The sequence below is a fragment of the Dromiciops gliroides genome, chromosome 1 (assembly GCF_019393635.1).
Source record: "Dromiciops gliroides isolate mDroGli1 chromosome 1, mDroGli1.pri, whole genome shotgun sequence".
In the NCBI taxonomy this organism is placed as follows: domain Eukaryota; kingdom Metazoa; phylum Chordata; class Mammalia; order Microbiotheria; family Microbiotheriidae; genus Dromiciops; species Dromiciops gliroides.
Genome location: NC_057861.1, coordinates 18,921,415 through 18,945,089, shown reverse-complemented (window position 1 = coordinate 18,945,089; position 23,675 = coordinate 18,921,415). Strand labels below are relative to the sequence as shown.

At 42.5% G+C, this 23,675-nt stretch overlaps 1 protein-coding gene across 4 annotated transcripts in view; it reads left to right on the top strand.

Annotated features, from left to right (window-relative positions):
• Nucleotides 1-23,675, top strand: part of BICDL1 (BICD family like cargo adaptor 1) — a 142,069-nt gene that overhangs the window by 61,256 nt on the left and 57,138 nt on the right. For 3 of the 4 annotated variants that reach the window (XR_006354175.1, XM_043978321.1, XM_043978318.1), the window contains exons 3-4: nucleotides 18,771-18,887; nucleotides 21,888-21,899. Coding sequence is in view for 3 of the 4 variants with exons in the window: in XM_043978321.1 (XP_043834256.1) it covers nucleotides 18,771-18,887; nucleotides 21,888-21,899 (129 nt within the window). In the remaining variant the exon portion in view is untranslated. The remainder of the gene's footprint in view (nucleotides 1-18,770; nucleotides 18,888-21,887; nucleotides 21,900-23,675) is intronic. The other variant, XM_043978320.1, reaches the window with a different exon arrangement.

Sequence of the window (23,675 nt, the reverse complement as noted above, 5' to 3'; positions counted from 1 at the left end):
GATGCTAATATTAGCCTCATTTTACAGATGAGGAAACTGAAAAATAGGGAGACAAAGTGTCATGCAGCTAATAAATAATAATATAATAATAAGTATCCAAGGCAGGATTTGAATCCATGCCTTCCTTACCCCAGGTCCAATTCCCTATCTCCTGCACCACACTACTTTTTTATTAGGCCCATTAACAAGTTCTAGCTTCATTCTCTTCTACTTCTTAGGGCTAGATACAGAAAGCATTTTCTCTGGTATCCTGATTCTAGTGAAAATATTTTATACTCTGATAGGAGAGAAGGAGACTTGGAGGTTACCTTCATCATTTCTCCCTCTGCCCTAAATTTAAACTAGTTCATGAGAACTTCATCCCCGATTCCCACCTGTCCTCATACTTCCTTGCACAGGAGGAAAATCAGCTCAAGGTAGTTTTTCCAGTAACCTTGGTGCTGCCTGGCTTTGAAAACAGAAATATTTGGAATTCCAGGAAGACCAGAGTTCACATAGCATTCCAAACCTTTGGGTGGGGGAAGGGAAATGTCCTTGAAAATCTCTAAGAGGGCATGTTGTTGGGAAACTGGGCACTGCCTTGGTTCAGCTTTACCATGATTCTTTAGCTCAAATACTTATCCCAATCCATCCATTGACATTAATTAAGTACTTACTATGTGCCAGGTACTCTGCTAAGCATGAAGGATACAAAGAAAATGAGGCAAAAGACAATCCCTGCCCTCAAGGAGCTTAAAATCTAATTGCAGAGACAACATGCAAAGAAATATATACAAAACAAGCTACATACAGGATAAATTGTTTCTGTGCAGTTGTTTCTGACTCTTTGTTGGTCCCATTTTGGGTTTTTTTTCAGTGGAGATGCTGGAATGTTTTGCCATTTCTTTCTCTAGCTCATTTTACAGATGAGGAAACTGAAACAAACAGGGTGAAATGACTTGCCCAGGGTCATGTAGCTAGTAAGTGTCTGAGGCCAGATTTGAACTCAAAAATAAGTCTTCCTGATTCTAAGCCAGTGCTCTATCCACTGTGTCACCCAGCTGCCCCTTAGAGGATAAATAAGAAATGATTAATAGAGGGAAAGCATTGGAATTAAGAGTGTTGGGAAAGGCTTCCTCTAAAAGGTGAGACTTTAGTTAGAACTTGAAGGAAGATCCATAAGTTGAGTGGAGAAGGGAGAGTAACAGCCAGTGAGAATACCCAGAGCAGAGAGATGAAGGGTCTTGTTCATAGAGCAGCCCTCCTCTCTGTCACTGGATGAAGGGAATAAGGTGTAAGAATACTGGACAGGTAAGAAGGGACTGAGCTATGAAGGGTTCTAAATGCCAAACCAAGCATTTTGTATTTCATCCTAGAAGCAATGAGTAGCTACTGGAGTTTATTGAGTAGCCAAGGTGACATGATCAAACCTGCCCTTTAGGAAAATAACTTTAGTGGCTCAATGGAGGATGAACTGGGGTGGGGAGAGACCTGAGGCCGGTGCCCCCCCCCCAAGCAGTGATTGCAATAGTCCCGGTTGTGAGGTGATGAAGGCCTGCACCAGAGTGGTGGCAATGTCAGAGGGGAGAAGGGGGCATATTCGAGAGATACTGCAGAGATGAAATTGGCATGCCTTGGCAACAGATTGTTTATGAGAGGTGAGAGACAGTGAAGAGTCCAGGATGACTTCTAGGTTGGGAGCCTGAGAGACCGAGAGGATGCTGGTACCCTGGACAGCCATGGGGAAGGAAGGTAGGAAAGGGGGAGAGTTTAGGGGGAAAGAGACCAAGTTCCATTTTCAACATGTTGAATTTAAGATATCTAATGGATGTCTTAAATGTAGTTGGAGATGTGAGACTGGGAGTCAGCAGAGAGAGTGTGGGGTAGGATCCCACTTGGAAACTCTAGAACCCTTGCCCCTTGAGAGTGTCTTTCATAGGATCAGAGATCTAGGGCTGGAAGGAATCTCATCTAACCCCCTCACTTTACAAGTAAGGAAACTGAGGTCCAGGGAGCTCATAGGATCCTCAAGCCATCATCCTCTATCTTTTCTCCCTTTCTTAACTAAACTCCTCAAAAAGGTTGTCTACACTCTCTTCCTCAACTCCCTCTCCCCTCCTGAACTCCCCAACCCTTTGCCACCTGACGTCTGATCTCATCGCCCGACTGCAAGTGTTCTCTCCAGAGAATCATCTTACTTGCCAAATCTGATGGTCTTTTCTCAGCTTTCAAACTTCTCAAGCACCTCCTGCATTTGACATTGTTTTTCACTGTCTCTGGGTACTCTCTTTGTTCTCCTCCTACCAGTCTGACTACTCATTTCTCATTTTCCTTCACTGTTTCATGATTCATGTTACACCTGCATCAGTGGGTATTTCCCAAGATTCTGTCCTAGGCCCTCCTCCCCCTCTAAACTCTCTTTTTAACCTCATCTGCTCTCATAGATTTAACTATCAGCTTTCTACAGATGACTCTCAGAAATCTTTCCTCTCCTCTCTTCTCCTCTTCTTCTCCTCCCCTCCCCTCTCCTTTCCTCTCCGCTTCTTTCTTTCCTTCCTTTTTAAATATTTGTATCCCTATTGGGCAGCTAGGTGGCACAGTGGATAAAGTACCCGCCCTGAATTCAGGAGTACCTGAGTTCAAATCCAGCCTCAGACACTTGACACTTACTAGCTGTGTGACCCTGGGCAAGTCACTTAACACCCATGGCCCCCGCAAAAAAAAATATATATATATATATATTTGTATCCCTATTGCCTACTACAGTACCTGGCACATAGTAGGCACACATTAATTAATTAACTGTAGGGCCATTGCTGAAGAGCGCATGAGCTGAATTTGGGCAAGATGGGAAAGGAGCTCTCCTCCTAGGTAGCCAGAAGTAGGAAGCAATCTGTCCCATAGCTCTCTATATTAACTAATTAATCTTCCTAATCTGGTACCAAGCTCAGTTGTTTCTGTACTGCTGAGGTCTGCAAGTGCCGTCTATATTCCAGTGCCCTGGGACAAAGCCCCAGCTGCCCATACCTACATATAGCTCTTTTCCTAATAATAAAGGATGAGGTCCAAGGAACATCCCCTTGCTTGTATAGTGGGAAAGGTGGCTCTGTCTATAACTTTTCCATAGGCCCATAAATGAAGCTGCAACAGATGGTCAAAAAGTCGAGCAGCCACCCTACCCCAGCAAGTGGCCAGCCTCCTTTTCCCAGTCTTTGTAGCTAATCTGGTCTTAGAATCAATGTGATTTCTTCCAGTTGCTGGGCTCTCTCCTGGGAAGGAAGTTTAAGACTAGAAACTGAAGTACTTCTGCAGAAAGGAATACCTTAAAAAAACATTTTATTGATAGCTTTTGTTTTTCTGTGGCCTCAAACTATATCTCCCTATGTAGAGAAACCTCCTTTGTAAATAAAGAGCCATGCGTTTTTTAAAATAACATTTTATTTTTCCCCAATTTTTTTTTAGTGAGGCAATTGGGGTTAAGTGACTTGCCCAGGGTCACACAGCTAGTAAGTGTTAAGTGTCTGAGGCTGGATTTGAACTCAGGTCCTCCTGACTCCAGGGCCGGTGCTCTATCCACTGCGCCATCTAGCTGCCCCCAACATTCATTTTTTTGACATTTTGAGTTCCAAATTTTCTCTTTCCTTCCCTCCCCTCCCCTCTCCCTGAGACAGTAAACAATTTGATATAGGTTATACATATTCAATCATGCAAAACATATTACCATATTAGTCATGTTGTGAGAGAAGACACATACCCAAAGGAAAAACCATGAAAATGAAAAAACAAGAAAAAAATACAGAAAGTGAAAAATAGTCTGCTTCAATCTGCATTCAAACTCCATCAGATCTTTCTCTGGAGATGGAGAACATTTTTCATCATGAGTCCTTTGGAATTGCCTTAGATCATTGTAATCTTAAAAGTATTTTATTATTTTCTAGTTACATGTAGAGATAGTTTTCCACATTTGTTTTTATAAGATTTCTAGTTTCAAATTTTTCTCCTTCCCTCCCCAAGACTACATCATTGTACTGATGAGAAGAGCTAAGTCATTCACAGTTGATCATTGCACAACATTGCTCTTGCTGTATACAATGTTCTCTTGGTTCTGCTCCCTTCTTTTTGCATGGGTTCATGTAAGTCTTTTCAGGTTTTTCTGAAATCAGCCTAGAGCTATGCTTTTTTTTTTTTTTTTTTTTTTTTTTTTTTGCGCAGGGCAATGAGGGTTACGTGACTTGCCCAGGATCACACACCTAGTATGAGAGCTATGGTTTTGTTTTTGTTTTTGTTTTTGTTTTTTAAGGAAGGTGTGATATGTCTAAGAGGCAACTAGAACATAGAGATCTGGAGATCTAGCCTCAAGGATCACTGGGTTTGAGTCCTTGCCTCTGGCATACACTGGCTGTGTGATCAGGCAAATCACTGAAACTCTCAGTACTCTAGGCAACTTTGTAAGACTGTAAATTGCAGAGCAACTGTTGGACAGTGTTGGTGGATTGAGTTTGCTCACTGGGAGTTTCCCGTACCAAAGAAATCACAGGTTCAGTTTAAAAAAATACTGTAACTATTCATTTTCCTATATGCATTCATTCAGTGAGCACTTATATGCCTACTACTAGCAGATGCTGTGCTAGTTACAAAGATACTGCCCTCAAGAAACTTACCTTCTATCAATCAAGAAAAATGTATCAAGCTCTTACAAATTGTCTGAAACCAGATTTGAACACAAGGTGAGTTTCCTTGACTCCAGGCCCAGTGCTCTATCTACTGAGCCATCAAGCTGCACCTAAAAGTTTATTAAGCTCTTATACAAGGTACCAAGTATTATGTATGGTACTGGAGATATGAAGAAACAGCCAAAATAAGCCCTGCCCTCATGGATTGTACATTCTAATTCATAAATTAATGTGTACATGAATAATCCCTTTAAAAAAATGCTTACAAAACAAGGTAACCTTATAGGGAAAAGCTCTATTGCCTTCCATGTGATCATACTCAATCCACAAGCACTTATTTTACATAAGGTGCTTCCCCTAAAGGCTATGGGAAATCAGTGTCTGTAATTCCATTGTCTTAGCATTGGCAGAAACCTCACACAGAGCCAGTCCAACCTGGACCTGACTAGGTTTACCTGAAAAGTAGCCATAGCAGAGCAGCTAGGTAGAGCAGTAGATAAAGCGCCAGCCCTGGATTCAGGAGAACTGGAGTTCAAATCCAGCCTCAGACACTTGACACTTACTAGTTGTGTGATCTTGGGCAAGTCACTTAACCCCCATTGCCCTGCAAAAAAAAAAAGGAAAGAAAGAAGGAAGGAAGGAAGGAAGGAAGGAAGGAAGGAAGGAAGGAAGGAAGGAAGGAAGGAAGGAAGGAAGGAAGGAAGGAAGGAAGAAAAGTAGCCATAGGGAGGATGCTGTTGATGAGATTCCTTTATAGATATGGGTTAGACAACCTGGCTGCAAGGTCCCTTTCAAACTCAGAAACCCTGTGATTGTGTTTACTCATCTTGCTTCTTTCTATATGAAGACCTTCAATGAAGAAACACCCACTGTCTCCCCATTAGCTCATTCCACTTTGGGGCATCTCTGATGCTTAGGATTTTTCCCCCCTTACATAAATTCCAAAGTTGCCTCTCTGCAGTTCTTCCTGTCCCTAACACTGCTCCTGGTTCTGCATCTGGAGCCAAGGCTAATTAATCCCTCTTCCCCATGCCTGTCTTTCAGATGCTTGAAGACCATTCCTGTGTCCTCCCTAAGCCAAACTGAACATCACTAGTTTTTGTTGTTTGTTGTTTTGTTTTGTTTTGTTTTGTTTTGCGGGACAATGAGGGTTAAGTGACTTGCCCAGACACTTGAGGTCGGATTTGAACTCAGGTCCTCCTGAATCCAGGGCTGGTGCTTTATCTACTGTGCCACCTAACTGCCCCCATCACTAGTTCTTTTAACAGGTTCTCACAAGGCATGTTTGAGGCCCCTCACCATCCTCCCTCCATCCCCTGAATCCTGTCCAGTTTATTAAAGATTTTCCTATTAATAGCAAGGTCTGGTGCAGTGGATAGAGCACTGAGCTTGGAATCAGAAAGACTCATCCTCACGAGTTCAGATGCAGCCTCAGATGAGGAAACTGAAGTAAACAGGGTAAAGTGACTTGCCCAGGGTCACACAGTTAATGAGTATCTGAGTCTAGATTTGAACTCAGGTTTTTCTAACTCCAGACCCAGTGGAGGCAAACCCATTCTACTTTGGAGCAGCTGTAATCTAGGAAGATTTTCCTGCCATCAAGCCTAAATTGGACTCTTTACAATGCCCACCCTTCTACACCTTCCACTCCTTGTTTTGTTCTGGGAAAGAGCAGGGAGGGGCAGTGGGACATAGAACAAGCTAATTCCTCCCCTCTCCACTAGCCCTTCAGCCAGTCTGAGATGTCCCCTTGAGTCTTCTCTTAAAAGCACCCCTAGTTTCTCCAACTGCTATTCATATGGTGTGTGCCTAAGGACCTTCCTGATCCCACACTTATAATTGATCCCATAGTATATTAGCCTTAAGCACCCACTAGGTGCTTAATAAACAATATTTGACTGATTGACCTTGCTTCTCTGGATACTCATTACTTAACCTCTCTCACCTCACTCTCTTCATCTGTAAAATGAGAGGATTAGACTAGACAATCTCCATGTTCCTTTTAACTCTAAGTCTGTGATCTTCCTATTTACCTTATTCAAACCCGGAGAAAGCTTTAATAGCATTCCAATTAGTTGAATGACCTGTATTACTGCTGACCCAATCAAAAGGTTCTTTTTTTATTTCTCAAAACAAAAGATAGGTACTAGTTACCTTAAACTTTAGTGGGTTTACAAACTATAACTCACACTTGGTGTTGTCCTATGTCTCAATAACCTTGCCCTACATACCAGTGAAATCCAGTCCAAATGACAGATTAATGATCTCATTCATTCAATAAACATTTCTTTGAAAGTTTATCAGCCATTACATTAAGCCACAAATTGCTGAGATGCGGATCTCATTCCTTTTTTTAGTAGGACTACGTGCCAAGGACTGGGAAGACACTGAGACTGTTCTATTGTGTTAGTCCTTGAGAACACTGAAAACCTCTATTCCCCCTGGACCTTTTCTAAGAGGTTTGGTTTTGGTTTTTTGTGTGTTTTTTTAATTAGACCGGCATGGGCATCTGACATTCTAATGTAACCTTGTCTCTCAGAAATGAGAGTAGTTTACATTGGTCCCCCTTCTTTCCCCTTTTCAATGAAAATCAGTGATTCTGGGGAGGTGAGTCTTTGATGTCTGAGGTTCATATTAGCATGGGTATCTAGACTAACAACCACTTTTTAAAGTTTAGCAAGTTCTCATTTATTTATTCTTGCAGAAAACATTTCATAAGTTCCTGTCATATGCAGTATTCTATGATGGTGATGAAGATGATAGTGGTGATACATTGTGGTGGGAGGTCTACAGAGCCAGCCTTGGAAGACCTGAGTGCAAGTCCTACCATCAGCAATTAGCTTAGCCTTTTAGTGCTCCAGTCAACTCTTTATGACTTTGTGTTGTGGAGAATTTGCGATTAGAAAAAGTTTCCATACCAAAGAGTTTCTCATGCTGATGTCTGGCGATCATAGTCCTCTATTCCAGGAAACTCCCTAACTTGGGGTTAGAAATTCCCACGGTCCTCTCTTCCTCATGAATGAATCTGAACCAGCACTAAATGGAAGGGAAGGAGCCATGGTCATTGCTGTGTGTGTGTGTGTGTGTGTGTGTGTGTGTGTGTGTGTGTGTGTGTGTTGCAATGTCAGAAGAACCCAAGGTAAAAAAGGAAAAGGGGGAAAACTTTCATCTCTAATCTCCCTTTTGGATCCATGATTGAACTGTTGTTCCCCATGAAAAGCATATGCACTAACTCCAGTACTCAGCTAACTAGGTAGCACAGTGGATAAAGTATGGGGCCTGGAGTCAGGAGGACTCATCTTCCTGAGTTCAAATCTTACCTGTGATACTTCCTAGCTGTGTGACCCTGAGCAAGTCACTTTACTTCGTTTGCCTCAGTTTCCTCATCTGTAAAATGAGCTGGAGATGGGAATGACAAAATCACTCCAGTATCTTTGCCAAGAAATCCTGAAATGGGGTCAAAGAGAGTCAGACATGACTGAAAAAGGAGACCTTAGTTCAAATCCAGCCTCAGATACTTCCTAGCTGTGTGGCCCTGCACAAGTCACTTACCCCCTATTTGCCTCGGTTTCCTTATCTGTAACGTGGGGATAATAATAACACCTTCCCCCCCAGAGGTGTTCTGAGGACCAAATGAAAATAGTTGTAAAGGGCTTAGCACTGTGCCTGGTACATAGTAAGCTCTATATCAATGTTAACTAATAAGTCACTACCAGAGAGTCCTGGAGAGACACAAAGTCAGAGCTGGGAGAACACAGAATGTCTGAGCTTAGAGAAGCCTTAAAACAGAATGGCAGGGGAGAGGTCTCAGAATAGAGAAAGTGTCAGGGCTGGAAGGAGACTTAGAGCAGGGGATGTCAGAGAAGGGAGGGGCCTTAGAACAGGGAATATCAGAGAGGGGAAGGGGCCTTAGAACAGGGAATACCAGAGAGGGGAGGGGCCTTAGAATAGAAAATGTCACAATTGGGAGGGGCCTTAAAACTGGGAAGGTCAGGGCTAGGAGGACAGGGGATGTCTGGACTGGGAGGACCCTTGGAAAGTAGAAGACCACCTCTTAAAGGAAACTTAGAACCCAGAAGGTCAGAGTTAGAAGGAACCCTGGAGGCAGAGCGTGTAGTCTGATTTCCTTCTGTTAAGCAGCTCACTCACTCATCCCATGTTGTCTGGCAGATGCAGGCCTTCCCAGACCATGCACATTGGGCTGTTCCCAAGGCAGCAGCATCTCATTAAGTGCTGGTCCAAAATGAAAAGCCTGGGAACAGGATGAAATGTAGCTGCTTCATCTTGAGAAATTCTGGGAATTCTCACTTAAATCACTTGTTCGATCCGAGCTCCCGGGGTGGTTTGGCCAAGAGGTATTTTTCAGCTGTTAGTACAAGATGTTCTCTGACTTGCAGTGAGCTCAGTGTGGTGGGTGAAAAATACAGCTCATCTCTTGTCATAGGACCCTAAGGGGGAGCTGACTTGTTCAGCCAAGAACAAAAGACCTCTGGCAGCAACAACGGCACTTTCAAGAGCATGAAATGAACTGACTTCGCACCAAGATCTCGACTTGGGGAACCTTTCTTTTTTCACCTTCATATTAATAATGATGATGATTATATTAAGAGAGACCTAGCTAGAAGCAATCTAAAAGATCATTGGTGACCGTGGATAGAACACTTTCTGTTCAATGGTGGAGACCAAAGCCAGATTTCAAAGGCATTGGCAGGGTAGGGAGAAAGTAAAGGGAGAAAAAGAATACAGATATCTTTTTCTAGAAATTTGGCTGTGAAAGTGAAGATAGCAACATGGTGATAGCTGGAGGGAAAATGAAGGGTTTTTTGAGGAATGGATAGGGAGAGATTTGAGCATGTTTATAGTCAGCAGGGAAGAAACTAGAGGATGAGGAGAGGTTAAAAAAAATTAGGGAGACAGGGATTATTGAATAAATAGGATCCTGGAGGAGATGAAATCTCATCTCCTACACTTACTAGTTGTGTGATCCTGGGCTAGTCACTTACTCGTCCATTGCCTCAGTTTCCCCATCTGCAAAATAAAGGGGGGGATGGAACTCAATGGCCTCTGAAGTCTTTTCCAGCTTTAAGGCTATGTTCCTATATATCTAATAAATGCCATGGAAGGTACAAAATATCATTGAGGGCAGGAGAGAAAGACTAGTGTACTTTTCTAAGCTTCAATCTGCTCCTCTTATATAAGTTGTATATACTCACACACATATACATATATACAATGTGTGTATATATACTGTAAGAAAATAATAGGCTTTGCCAATGCCCAAAGGACCCAGATTGATTGGATTGACTGGGATTGACTGACTTCACTGATTAACATACTTAAAGTTAATTCACTTTAAGTTAATTCAGTTGAAACCACACCTGCCTGACTCTGAAGACAGTATGTTCTCAGAGACTGTGGACTGTGACCTCAACATGGGGACCACCCTCAAGTCCAGTGAACCAATGGATTTGGGTGATGCTAGCCAATTAGCTTGAAGCAGTGTGGAAGGACCACCTCTCCTTGGGACGGAGAGGAACCTGGCTCTGGCAGTTGGTCTCTCAAAAAGGTTCCTGGTGGCAGAGGACTCTTGGAAGAAGCAGGCCAGGCTGAACTTATCTCTCCTCTAGGGTAGATAGGCTTTTTCTTGGCTTTCTGACCCAGGTGTTCTCTTTTTCATTAATAAATGCTTAATGTCAAAACTTGATGCTAAAGCTTCTAATTTATAAGTAAACCCTAGCTAGTTTTCCCTACACCTGGGACAGGAATAAGGCGACCACACATTAGATTTTAAACATCCCAATACACACACACATATATATATATACATAGGTATATATACACATACATGTGTATATACATACACATATATATAAAACATAGCTGATACTGTTTCCTTTTCTAAGCTTCAATCTGCTCCTCTTATATAAGTTGTGTGTGTGTGTATATATATATATATATACACACATATACATACACATATATGCATACATAAATATACGTATGGGTATATATATTCATACATGTGTATATACACACACATATAACATACCTGATACTATTTCCTTACAGAATTGTTGCAAAATTAATAAGAAATCATATAATCAACTAAATTATTAATTAAATAACTGAGCTAATTAGATAAGCTTGGAATCCTGAATTAATTGAATAATTAAATGAGTGGGTTGAGCAAACAGATTAAATAATTAAATGAGATTAAGCAAAATAATTAAATACAATCAAATAATATAATATGTGTGAAAAATTTTCCCAAATTTTCTCTAAGCTCCCTTTCAGCTCTGAATTGATGAAACTAATCTAGCGCTCCTCTGGGCCACTTCCCAGTTTGCACTCATGCTCACAGGTTGAGTCCCCAAATAGTGACTGACTACTCCTCCTTCTCAGGAGTGCAGTAACCCTGAGGGGTTGTACTTTTTTTTTCAGGGCAATGGGGGTTAAGTGACCTGCCCAGGGTCACACAGCTAGTAAGTGTCAAGTGTCTGAGGGCAGATTTGAACTCAGGTACTCCTAAATCCAGGGCTGGTGCTTTATCCACTGCACCACCTAGCTGCCCCAGGAGTTATACTTCTCGTGCTGAAGTGCTTGAGGCCCTACTAGTGTGCTTCTCATCAACAATCAGCCAGTTAACTCAACTAGCTTTTAGATAAGGCTATATAAGAATAGTTGATATGAAACATTGCTCCCCAAAAGCCTGGGATGTACTCTTCTAAATATACTCCCCCTAGTGGGGGAGAAGTAGGTACAACCTTGGAGTACACTGATAGGGAGGTACATGTATAGAGATCACATGTGGCAAAGGGCAACCTTTGAGCTCCTGGCCCTAGACATTGTTTTCTCTCTTTGTGTACTCATTCCATAGTTTCCCTTAAGTGTAGCTCTCTACTAGCTTCTAAAAACCTGTGACTTTCTAGAGTCAGTAGCCATTCCTTGAAGGATCATGCCCCCTGAAGCTGTTCTCATCCTTGGATGACTGCCTTTCCATAGTTACAAACCCTTAATGTGTGTCTCTGCTCCTGATAGAGAGAATTCCTCTGCCAGCAGCTACTTACACTCTAGAGGCTATTGCTACTACCACCATACTCTTTTTTTTTTTTTTGGTGAGGCAATTGGGGTTAAGTGACTTGCCTAGGGTCACACAGCTAGTAAGTGTTAAGTGTCTGAGAGCAGATTTGAACTCAGGTCCTCTTGACTCCAGGGCCCTAGATGCCCCTACCACCATACTCTTAAAAATCGTATAGTTTAGGGCAGCTAGGTGGCACAGTGAATAAAGCACCGGCCCTGGATTCAGGAGGACCTGAGTTCAAATCCAGCCTCCAACACTTGACACTAGCTCTGTGACCCTGGACAAGTCACTTAACCCTCATTGCCCCACCAAAAAAAAAATCCTAGTTTCTGCCTAGATGATGCCATCTCAGGATACTCAATTGCCTACAATCAGGAAAGCAAACACACACAAAAGACAGAGACAGCCATATTCATGGGCCCCTAGTAGCCAGGTGGGAGATAAGGTAGCCCCCATTCCTCCACCCAGCTCTCTGGATGCAGCTCAAAGCAGTCTTCATGTTTTCAAGCCAGAAGAAGAGAGGGAAAAGGGGATGGGGGTGGGGGGTCCGCTTATCTGGTATACCCACTAAGTAACAGCTCTGTATCCAATTAGAGAACTCTTCAAACCCCCGAGTCATCATTATTCTTGACTCAGCAGCCAATTAGAGGAATCTTCTTCATTAGCCAGTACAAGCCCATGGATCAGGTCTGGCTATGAGGAGCCTCTCCAGGTTTGAAGTGGCCATGGAGCCAGGCAGGGACTATGCATGCATGCTTTGTCAAATCCATCAAAAAGAGCAAATCAGACCATTCTTCGTGTCTGTTGCACCAATAGACTTGCTGCTGGCATGCCACCTCATATTCCCTGGGGCCTTTCTTTGCCCTATGGAGCTCCCATCAACTCTAATCAATGTTCTCTATCCAGGAGAGAGAAAAGAGCTTTTTTGAGCTTATTTTTTTATCTGTGGGAGATCTGCTCAAATGAAGCCCTTCTGCTGACCGTAAGCGTTTTGTAAAGAAAGCAAAGCTTTCCACTGAAAGAAATATCCTAGCTAAAACTTTCAGAGGCCCTAAGTGCAGATGCTATCTCTGTAATCTCTTTTCTATGGGACCCTTCCCAAGTCACTTCGCCTTTCTGAGACTCGGTTTCTTTCTTTCTTTCTTTCTTTCTTTCTTTCTTTCTTTCTTTCTTTCTTTCTTTCTTTCTTTCTTTCTTTCTTTCTTTCAGTGGGGCAATGAGGATTAAGTGACTTGCCCAGGGTCACACAGCTAGTGTCAAGTGTTTGAAGTCGGATTTGAACTCAGGTCCTCCTGAATCCAGGGCTGGTGCTTTATCCACTGCGCCACCTAGCTGCCCCCCCCACACTCAATTTCTTAATCTGTCAAATAAAAGGGATACATTTAATGTCCTACATCAAGGTCCCTTCCAGCTTTTATATTCTATACTTCATTTCTAGTCACCCACTGGGGACAAAAAGCTAGCAGATACAGTGCCTGCCCTCAAGGGTCTTGCAATCTATTAAAGGGATATGATGGGGTAACTAAGTAGTGTGGCGATGCCATCTCAGGATAATCAGTTGCCAAAGATCAGGAAAATAAAAACACAGAAAGACAAAGACAGCCATATATTCATAGACCCATAGCAGCCAGGCGGTAAATAAGGCAGCCCCCATTCCTCCACCCAGCTTTCTGGATGCAGTTCAAAGCAGTGAATAGCATGCTGAACTTTTCCATCAGGATAGACCCAAGTTCGAATCTTATTTCAGATACTTATTGGCTGTATAATCCTAGGTAAATCACTTCACCTCTGTTTGCCTTAGTTTCCTCATTGGAAAATGGAATAATAGCCCCTACCTCCTATAGCTGCTATAAGGATACAGTGAGATAATATTTGTAAAGCATTTTGCTTAGGTTGCTATATAAATACTTATTATCATCTTTATCATGAATTGTGTGATCACTAGCAAGTCACTTAACCTCTGTCTCAATTTCCTCATCTGTAAAATGGGAATAATGATAATATAATAATAATAATAATAATATCCCCCAGCGCTGTTGGGAGGATTCAGTGAAACAACATATGGTAAGTAGTACTTACTTAAGTAAGTACTTAACCTTAAGATGCAATATAAGTGCTAGTTATTGTTGTTGTCTTTGTTGTTGTTAACAATAATAAAACAGGTAGAACATGATAGGGTTAAAGTAGAAGTAAAGAGACCCTTGGAATATTTGAGGATACAAATTGTTTTCATTTGGGGGGATTATCAGAGAGGGGCTTCATGGAAGGCCTGGCCTTGTAGAAAGAGAAGGATGTTAACTAATAGTAATAAGTGTAGACATGTGAAATGGGCAGGGATGTGGTGGGGGGGATGTTCAAATCCATTATGAATCTCTTCTGGCCTCCTGTTTGGCCTCCTCCTCTTTACAGGATCTAGCAATAAACCAGGCAAGGGCTTCAGAGAGCTGGTCTCCCTTCTCACCTGGGATGTTTGCTGATTTAGGGGTCAGGTGCATTGAATTTATTTCCAAGTGTAACAAATGCCTTTTTATATATTCCAATAGACTTGCAATCAATTGATAAACATTTATCATGTGCCTATTATATGCCAGGCATCATGTTAAGCACTAGATAGATTAAAAAAAAGAAAAAGACAATCCCTGAAAAGTATCAGAGTAGCCAAAGCTTCTGAAAATGGCATTTGAAAGTACTTCAACTTAAATATCCCAGGTTGGAGAACTGATCCCATGTTATTTTATTATATTTATTATAATAATTATATTATAATAATTGTATTATTATTATATTATGACTAAAGCTCTATCTAAGGGAGAGGAAGGGAGCTGTCCAGTGCTGGCAATTGGGCCAAACTGACCATGGAGCATGTCAGGGATGGAGAAACACTTGGAGGTCTATTTCACCAGATGGAGGGTTAATTGAAAGAATGTTTTAATCAATGTGAAAAAAAATTTGTTTGCTTGTTTTTACATATAACTTGGGGGAAATTCTAAATATTTTTTTTTAAAAAAGAATGTTTGAATGTTTGAAAGAACAAAACAGTAAGAGAGAGAACATAGTAATCATATGTAAACATCATGGTAATATTTAATATTTAAATAGTAATTCTAATTAAATTATATTAAAATATATGATTGTATAATTAAAATGTTAATTAGAATTAAAATGTGTAAATATTAATTTTCAATTTTACTATTTAAAGATTTGAAAAAACTTTCTTATCTTAGAAAAAAATTGGTCAACAACTTTGCACACACTGTATTTTACTTCTCTCAATAAGCTTAATAAATGCCTGTAGATTTGACAATATCACTTGACTTCATTGACAAGGGTTCCATTTTTTTTTAAATTTGACCAATTCTACCACCTGTTTTGACAAGAGGAGTTGGGATGTTTGAGAGGCCACATTTGATGGCAGAAGCAAGAAGTGGGCTGGGAACAAAATCCCACTGTTGCCAACAACTTGCTAGCTTTAATACACAGAGAACCTTGAGTCCCTGGGTGTCTCCTCACAGCCCCAGCCCTGTCATTGCCCCTTCAGCCTGCCCAACAACAACCAACTAACTCTAAAGATGTTGCTGCCTTCCTCTTCCATCTCGCCCCAGTTTGGTTAGTCACTGAAAGAGCCAGCAGCCTTGCTGCAGGGAAGCAGCTGGTTCGGGTTCCTTTATGATGAAGATAGTTTGGCCTCACTTCTTTCAGAAGATGCCACAGCCCCAAGAAGGAAGGAAACAAGCATTTATCAAGTTTATTCTATACACTGGGCTCAGTACTATGCAAATATTACCTCAACAAGCCTAGATGGGAAGTGCTATTATTATGCCCATTTTACATATGGGGAAACCAAGGCAGACAGAGGTTAAGTGACTTGCCCAGGGTCATACACCTAGGAATTGTCTGAGGCTGGATTGAAACCCAAGTCTTCCTGACTCCAAGCCCAGTGCTCTATCCTCTGTGCCACCTAGCTGTCTTAAATACCATCATGGGCCCACAAGACTCCTAATTTCTAAGCAAAGCAAGGAAGAAAGCTTAAAAAACCTGTAAGTGCTGTTCAATTCAATTCCAAATTCAACAAGTAGTTGTCTGTACTTCCTGTGGGTCAGGCACTATGCTAAGCATGAAGGATGCAAAATCAATCATTAAGCACTTACTGGGCAGTAGTCATTATAGTAGACAGGAGAGATACGAATAAAGCAAAGATAGCCCCTGCCCTCGAGAAACTTACATTCTAATAGAAGAGATAACACATACATAACTCTGTGTGCGTGTGTGTGTGTGTGTGTGTATACAAGGCACAATTAAAACAACTGAACAGCAAGAGAATCATTGCTCTAACACTATTCAATCTTTCTGTAGACATTCCCTCTAGGTCACTCAAGACCCTTTTCACCTGAGATATTTTTATGTGACCCCAGGGTATATAGGTATACAAATCAAACATTTACTGCCAAATTTTTCACGACCCCCACATTCAGTTACCCAACCCCATCTGGGGTCACAACCCACAGTTTAAGAAGCTTTGCTCTGGAGCAGCTAGGTGGCACAGTGGATAAAGCACTGGCCCTGGATTCAGGAGGACCTGAGTTCAAATCAGGCCTCAGACACTTGACACTTACTAGCTGTGTGACCCTGGGCAAATCACTTAACTCTCATTGCCCCACCAAAAAAAAAAAAGAAAGAAAAGAAAAGAAGCTTTGCTCTAAGGATTTCCCTTCAACTTGGTCACAAGTGAACTCAAGAAACACTTCTATTAATCAAAATGACCAAAGACTTCTTTCTCTTCTTTCTTTTATCATTGCCTTAATAGATTTCAGAAAGGAATCCTTCCTGGGCTGATCAGGCTTCCCCTTTAGAAAATGCATAAGCCTTTGGATAAAAAAACCAATTCTGTGCAGGATGTGGTTAATTAAAGAAAAAGTGATAAGGTTTCTCATTCAGATTAGACCAAGGACTTAACTGTCCTAATAACTAGAGCCCTGGACCTGGAATCAGAAAGACCTGAGTTTAAATCCAGCCTCAAGCACTTCCTAGCAGTATGACCTTGGGCAAGTCACTTATTCTCTGCCTCAGTCTCCTCATCTGTAAAATGGGAGTAATAGTAGCACCTACCTCCCAAGGTTGTTTTGAGAAGCAAATGAGAAAATATTTGTAAGGCACTTAGCACCGTGCTTGGTGCATAGTAAGTACTATATAAATACTTGTTCTCTTCTCTAATATATAACCGAAAGAGAAAAGGGAGCAAGCCAACAGTAGTTTCCTCTCTCCAAATGTCTAAACCAGAATCTTTCTATGAGAAGGAAGCAAATGACCTATTTTGAAAAGGGATGTTAACTCCTCCAGGCCTTGAGATTTGAGCGAGTCACTTTCCCCCAATAGGGCCTCAGTTTTCTCTTTGGTGAAATAAGGGGTTGGACTGGATAGTCCCTTCTACCTCTGCTGCTTACTCCCTGTGTGCCTCAATTTCATCGTCTACTGAAGAGGTGAGATGAGGTGGCCCATGAGATTCTTTCTAGCTCTATAATTCATATTGCCAGTTGACCAGTCCTCTTAGGGTAAGGATTGGGGTCACTGATTACCCTTCAGCCTTCAGGGTTATGAATGACTGTCAATTCTCATTCAAGGCAAGGCAAGGCAACAAGCTTTTATAGTGTTTACTGTATGCCAAGCACTATACAAACACTATGAAAAGACAGTCCCTGCCCTCAGGGAGTTTACAATCCAATGGGGGAAGACAACCCATAAAAGGAAGCTGAAAGAGGGGATGGAGAGGTGAGGGAGTTGGTAAAGACAATTGGGGGAGTCTGGAATGCAGCTTCGGGAGGAATGAAGATTCAGCTAGCCTGGGCATCCTCCTTTAAATGGAGGTTCTGGACGGAGCCAGTCTATCACAAGAAGAGGCAACAAGAGGAGAATGTGATTCTAGGGGTGAAGGAAACTTCCAGGGGGAAAAGAGAAAAGGCTTTTGGGATCTGATAGAGACGATGGAGAATGTTAGGAGAGCAGCCTTCCCAGAAAGGTTCTGGACAGCAGCTGATGGGCCAGGTTGCTGGCCAGTGTACTCAGCCTTTTTCAGAAGCCTATCTGCCTCGCAACTTTTCTCTGCGGTGCTGACCTACTTTGTTGCAGGGCATTTATTCAGGCAGGGGACCCACTTCTAGCTGAAGGAGGCCTGGGAGAGCTACAATCATCTGCTAAATCACAGAGGACTCTGTGAGCTCAACATGATTCAACAGTATGATCTGGCTGCCAAGAAAGCTAATGGAGAAGACCCTTCATCTCCCCGGGCCTCCCTCTCCTTGTCTATAAAATGAGGAGATTGGACCAGATGACCTGTGAGGGCCCTTTCAGCTCTAAACCTGCAACCCTTTAATGTAGGGCATCTTAGCCTGACGTCTGTGTCTTTAATTTTTAAATATTTTCATGTTATTTAATTTATTTATCTAATAATTTAATTTGATTTAAGATTTTTTTTATTTATTTTTTTTTTGGTGAGGCAATTGGGGTTAAGTGACTTGCCCAGGGTCACACAGCCAGCAAGTGTCAAATGTCTGAGGTCCTCCTGAATCCAGGGCCGGCGCTCCATCCACTGCACCACCTAGCTGCCCCTCGATTTAAGATTTTGATGTGTTGCTATTTAATGCTTTTCATCTGATGAATAAATATAGAAATATGTAATATTTTGATATATTGCTATTTAGTGCTTTTTGTCTGATTAATAAATATAAAAATATTTTTATAATTAAATTTCAAGAGAATTGGTTTCCTTTGCAATCATCTTTGTTTTATTTTATATATTTAAAAACTTTATTCTGAGAAGTGATCCTTTGGCCAAAAAAATGTCTAAGAACTCCTGCTTTAAATCCTTCAACCTGACCTGCTACAGCTTGGTCTTATGACCTGACAGCCCTCCATCGCATCAATGTCTGATTAAACTTAGCCAAAAAAAATCATCAGAGGTACAAACTTGTCGAGGGAGGGAGAGGTGAGACTCCAGTCCTCTGTTTCTCCATTAAAATCCTCATGGTCTCTTCTATTCCTAGGCATCAGAAGTGGAGCGTCAGCTCTCCATGCAAGTCCACGCCCTCCGAGAAGACTTCCGGGAGAAGAATTCCTCATCCAACCAACACATCATCCGGCTGGAAAGCCTCCAGGCTGAAGTGAGTCTCCCAGGGGGAGGCCTCCTCGCTGGTTAAACATGTTTCTCCAGTATTGGGCAATATGGCAGGGCTTTGCGTAGGGATCCTTCTGATCTAAGGAAGCAAAAGCAGTTCGATAAGAGTGACTGAACTTGTCCTCCAAATGTACCCAAAGTGATGGGTAATGGAATGGGAAGGATTTCATTTGGGTTTTATCTTTCTGGCTAGCCACTTAGCTATGCCCAGAGAGATGCTACTAATAAGAGACAACTCAGGGGGCAGCTAGGTGGCGCAGTGGATAAAGCACCAGTCCTGAATTCAGGAGGACCTGAGTTCAAATCCGGCCTTAGACACTTGACACTTACTAGCTATGTGACCCTGGGCAAGTCATTTAATTCTCATTGCCTTGCAAAAGAGAGAGAGAGAGAGAGAGAGAGAGAGAGAGAGAGAGAGAGAGAGAGAGAGAGAGAGAGAGAGAGAGAGAGAGAGGGAGAGAGGGAGAGAGAGAGAACTCAGAGCTACCATTTGTGGCTCATAATCAGGAATGTAGCCTATGGTTTTCCTCATTTAATAATATTCTCCTCATAAGATTCTCCCTGCAGAACCAGGACATGGGATTTTTGTACCCTAGGCAAGATTCGGATATTGTGTTCCCCTCCCTGGCCTGAATTGAGGAATTGGGCTCCTAATGTGCTATAATCAATCAGTCAATGAGATAATATTTGTAAGAGTGCTTAGCACAATGCCTGGCACATAGTAGGCACTATAGAAATGCTTATTCCCTTCCTTCCCCCTTTCTTTCTCTCCTTCCGATGAAAAATCATTTATTAATTTGCCTACTATGTGCTTTGTATTGGGGATATAGATTGAAAAATGAGGGGCAGCTGGGTGGCGCAGTGGATAGAGCACCGGCCCTGGAGTCAGGAGTTCCTGAATCAAATCCAGCCTCAGACACTTAACACTTACTAGCTGTGTGACCCTGGGCAAGTCACTTAACCCCAATTGCCTCACTAAAAAAAAAAGAAAGAAAGAAAGAAAAATGAAACCATCCCTGCTGTCAAGGAACTTACATTCTATTAGGGGAAAGAATACATGTGTATATAAGTACAGTCAAAAGAAAAGTAAGGTAATCAGGGAGAAGGCAAAACACCAGTAAACTCAAAGGATCAGGAAACTTTTCCTGTAGGCTTTGAGCTTTCAATGTACCCACTGACTTTTTTCAAAATAAATTATGGACAGGACATGCAAAGGAGATTTTCTGGCATCAAAATTGTCCATTTATAAAAAGGAATATTCTGAAGTGACTCTTGTGTGCCCCTCTATGTTGCACATGCCTTAGGCAGCAGCATAATTTGCCCATACCTAGTTCCAACTCTCCCTATCAGAAAGCTCTCATGAGACCTGGAGGACAATTATTTTCTCTGTCCCTTTTCAATTTAGTTCTGTTCACATTGATTAAGTATACAGGAGAAGCCACAACATATACCAAGTCCCTCCAACTTAGCAAGCAAGCATTTATTAAGTGCTTACTGAGTGCCAAGTGCCAAGTGCTAAGTGCTAACACTACAAAGGAAAGCGAAATCAGCCTCTGCCCTCAAGAAGCTTACATTCTAATGGAGGGGGAGGGACACTGTAAAAAAACAGGCAAATGTAAAATATATGTGGAATAGATGGGAAACAATCTGAGAATGTGAAGAATCAGCAGTTGGGAGAGACTAGAAAAGACTTCTTAGAACAGGTGGGATTTAAACTGAGCCTTGAAGGGAAATGAAGAGACCAAGCATTCCAGACAAAGGGTTCATTTCAGGCAGTGCAAAGGCTTGGAGATGGGAGATGGGATGGCATGTTTAAGGAACTGCAAAGAAGCCAGTGATGCCACTCCCTAGGGTATATGGAGAAGAGTGAGTTGTTAGAAAAACTAACAAGTAAACCTAGAGGCTTTGGAAGGGGTCAAGTTACAAGAACTTTAAATTCCCAACAGAGGTGTTTTTATTTTAACCTGAAGATAATAGGGAGCCACTGGAGTTCATAGAGCACGGGGGACAGCAGAGCAGAGGATGGATTTCAATGGGGAGAGATATCAAGAAGATATTGAATCTGCTTTATATGTGTTTTATATACACTCGTTTTGGTGCCTGTTGTTTCCCCATTAGAAGGCAAGCTCCCTTAGGGCAGACTGTTTTCCTTTTTGTCTTTGAATCCCTAGCATGTATCACAATGCCTGGCACATAGTAGAGACTTAATAAATGTTTTGGGCATGATTGATAGATAACTATAGGACAATGAAATTAGGAAATCTTGTGTGGATGTGTCTCATGAGCCAATAAAAGATTTTCCATTGAGCATTTTTCCCTCTGATCTTCCACTCAAGCAGGCAGCTCTCTGAGCAGTGGTCCTTTTACTTTTGAGTGGCAAAAAGGGGAGCTAAGTATGGTACGAGGGAAAGCGGGCCAGATTTGAAACCCAGGAACCTGGGTTCAAATGCTGGGTCAGCTACTTGCTACTTTTATGACCTCAAGTAAGTTATTTCATCTCTCTTTGGCTCAGTTTCCTCTGAGCTCCTAGCTCAAAATCAATGCCAATCTGGGTGGTAATTTTGCATTGTGGGGGGTGGAGGGGGAGATGGGGAGGGTTAGCCTGACCTTCTGCTTTCCCTCAGCTTTGACAGCAGGGCTGAGGGTTGCTAGGGAAGGATCGTTGGAACTGGTCCCCAAAGAAGTCCCTTGATGTACAATGGAATGAACACTGGGTTTGGAATCAGGGGTCCTGGGTTCAAATCCCAGCTCAGCCGCTTATGGCCTTGGGCACCTTTCTAGGTCTCAGTTTCCTTCTCTGTAAAATGAGGCAGTTGGACTGGACACCAGCTCCAGAGGTACGACCCAGGGTGTTCCTGCCCTTCTGAGAATGGCTTGAAGGTTGGGGGGGGTTTTCCCCTAAAGTCTGTCAAACTCTTCTCTTTTCTTCTTTCTCCTCTCATCCTCTTCCTTCCTCCTTTCCCCCCTTCCCACTGGTCCCAAGCAGCAGGTACTTGAAGTAAGTAGAGTTTGTTCTCGCGGGATTCCACACGCCCATCTGTGATCATCTGTGTGCATGCCTGGTGCTCAAGCTGCTTCTGGGTCCTTCCTCCTTCAGAGCCTCCCATCTCCCTGCTCCGCCACTTCCTTTTCCTTCCCCCCACCCCGCTTTCCTTGAGCCTCTCATTGGGGAAGGTATTCTCAGGAAGCCTCATGGCTGGGTTTGATCCCATTTCTAGGGTTCAAGGTGAGGGAATCCAGTGCTTCATGCGTACGCTTCCCTTCATTTCCATCCCATTCGGCTCCCTAGGCCATGGTGTTGGGGTCATTTTTCTGTTGTGGTAAAGCTAAGTTTCTTCTCACTACCATTGTGACTTCGGGTAAGTTACTCAATCTCTCCAGGCCTTTTTCTTCATCTGTAAACTAAGGCAGTTGGAGCAGATTACTTCTCTAAGGTCCTTTCCAGCTCTAAACATAGGAACCTATGATCATATCACGTTCTAGACTTGGAGTCAGGAAGACCCAAGTTCGAAGACTGTTCCAGATGCTAACTGGCTGAGTGACCCTGGATGAGTCACTTCCACATCTAGTTCTCAGTTCTCTCATCTGTAAAATGAGGGAGTTGGACTCAGGGACCTATAAGGTCTCTTATTGTTCAGTCATGTCTGACTCTTAATGATCCCGTTTGAAGTTGTCTTTGCAAAGATATTGGGATGGTTTGCCATTTCCTTCTCTAGCTCATTTTACAGATGAGGAAACTGAGGCAAACAGTGTTAAGTGACTTGCCCAAGGTCATCCAGCTAGTAAAATATCTGAGGTCAGAATTTGAACTCAGGCAGATCTTCCTCACTCCAAGCCTAGCACTCTATGCGCTACAGCGCCACCTAGCTTCCTCAGGTCTCACTTAGCTCTAAATTTATGATCCCTTAACCTCAGGGAAATTTCCATCTCTTCTACTTGCTGCCTCTATGACCAAGTCACAAGTCAATTACTCTGGGCTTCGATTTCTTCATCAGTAAAATGAAGGTGTTAGACTAGGTAGCCCTTTAAAAACCCTTTATAGGAACTTTATAGGGCAGTTGGTGGTGCCACAGGGCATAGAGCACCAGCCCTGGAGTCAGGAGGACCTGAATTCAAATCTGACCTCAGACACTTACTAGTTGTGTGACCCTGGGCAAGTCACTCAACTCTGTTTGTCTCAGTATCCTCATCTGTAAAATGATCTGGAGAAGGAAATAGCAAACCACTCTAGTATCTCTGCCAAGAAGATCCCAAATGGGGTCATGCAGAGTGAGACACAATTGAAATGACCAAACAACATCAAGTCTCCTCTGGCTTTAGAGTTATGATTCTCTATAAGCCATTTCAGAGGTTTGGGGGTGGTTAGGAATCATTTTATCTGATGGGGCACTGGCTGGGACTTGGGAGACCAAGATTATCCATGGGAAAAAAATTTCGAAAGGGCTGGAGACTATTCCAGTGATGGCCCACTCAAGGAAAAATGTTCTTTAAACAGACAGCTTTGCCCTTCATCCATGTGTGGAATAGTAGCTTCCTTCATGAAAGGGGCTGGCAGTGCACTCCAGAGACACGGTTCCTACGGTTCCTTCGGTTCCTTCGTATACAGTATTCCTTTGTTGGTGCCAGATACCTGATCTCCTTGGGCCGAGGTCACATGCTTCTCTTCCCCAGGACATCAGCCTATCTGATGGATTGGTGGCCAGGGAGGATCTGAGCAGAATCAGAATGCTAAAGTCAGGAGGGTGGGGATGGGATTAGAGGGTTTGCTACAGGA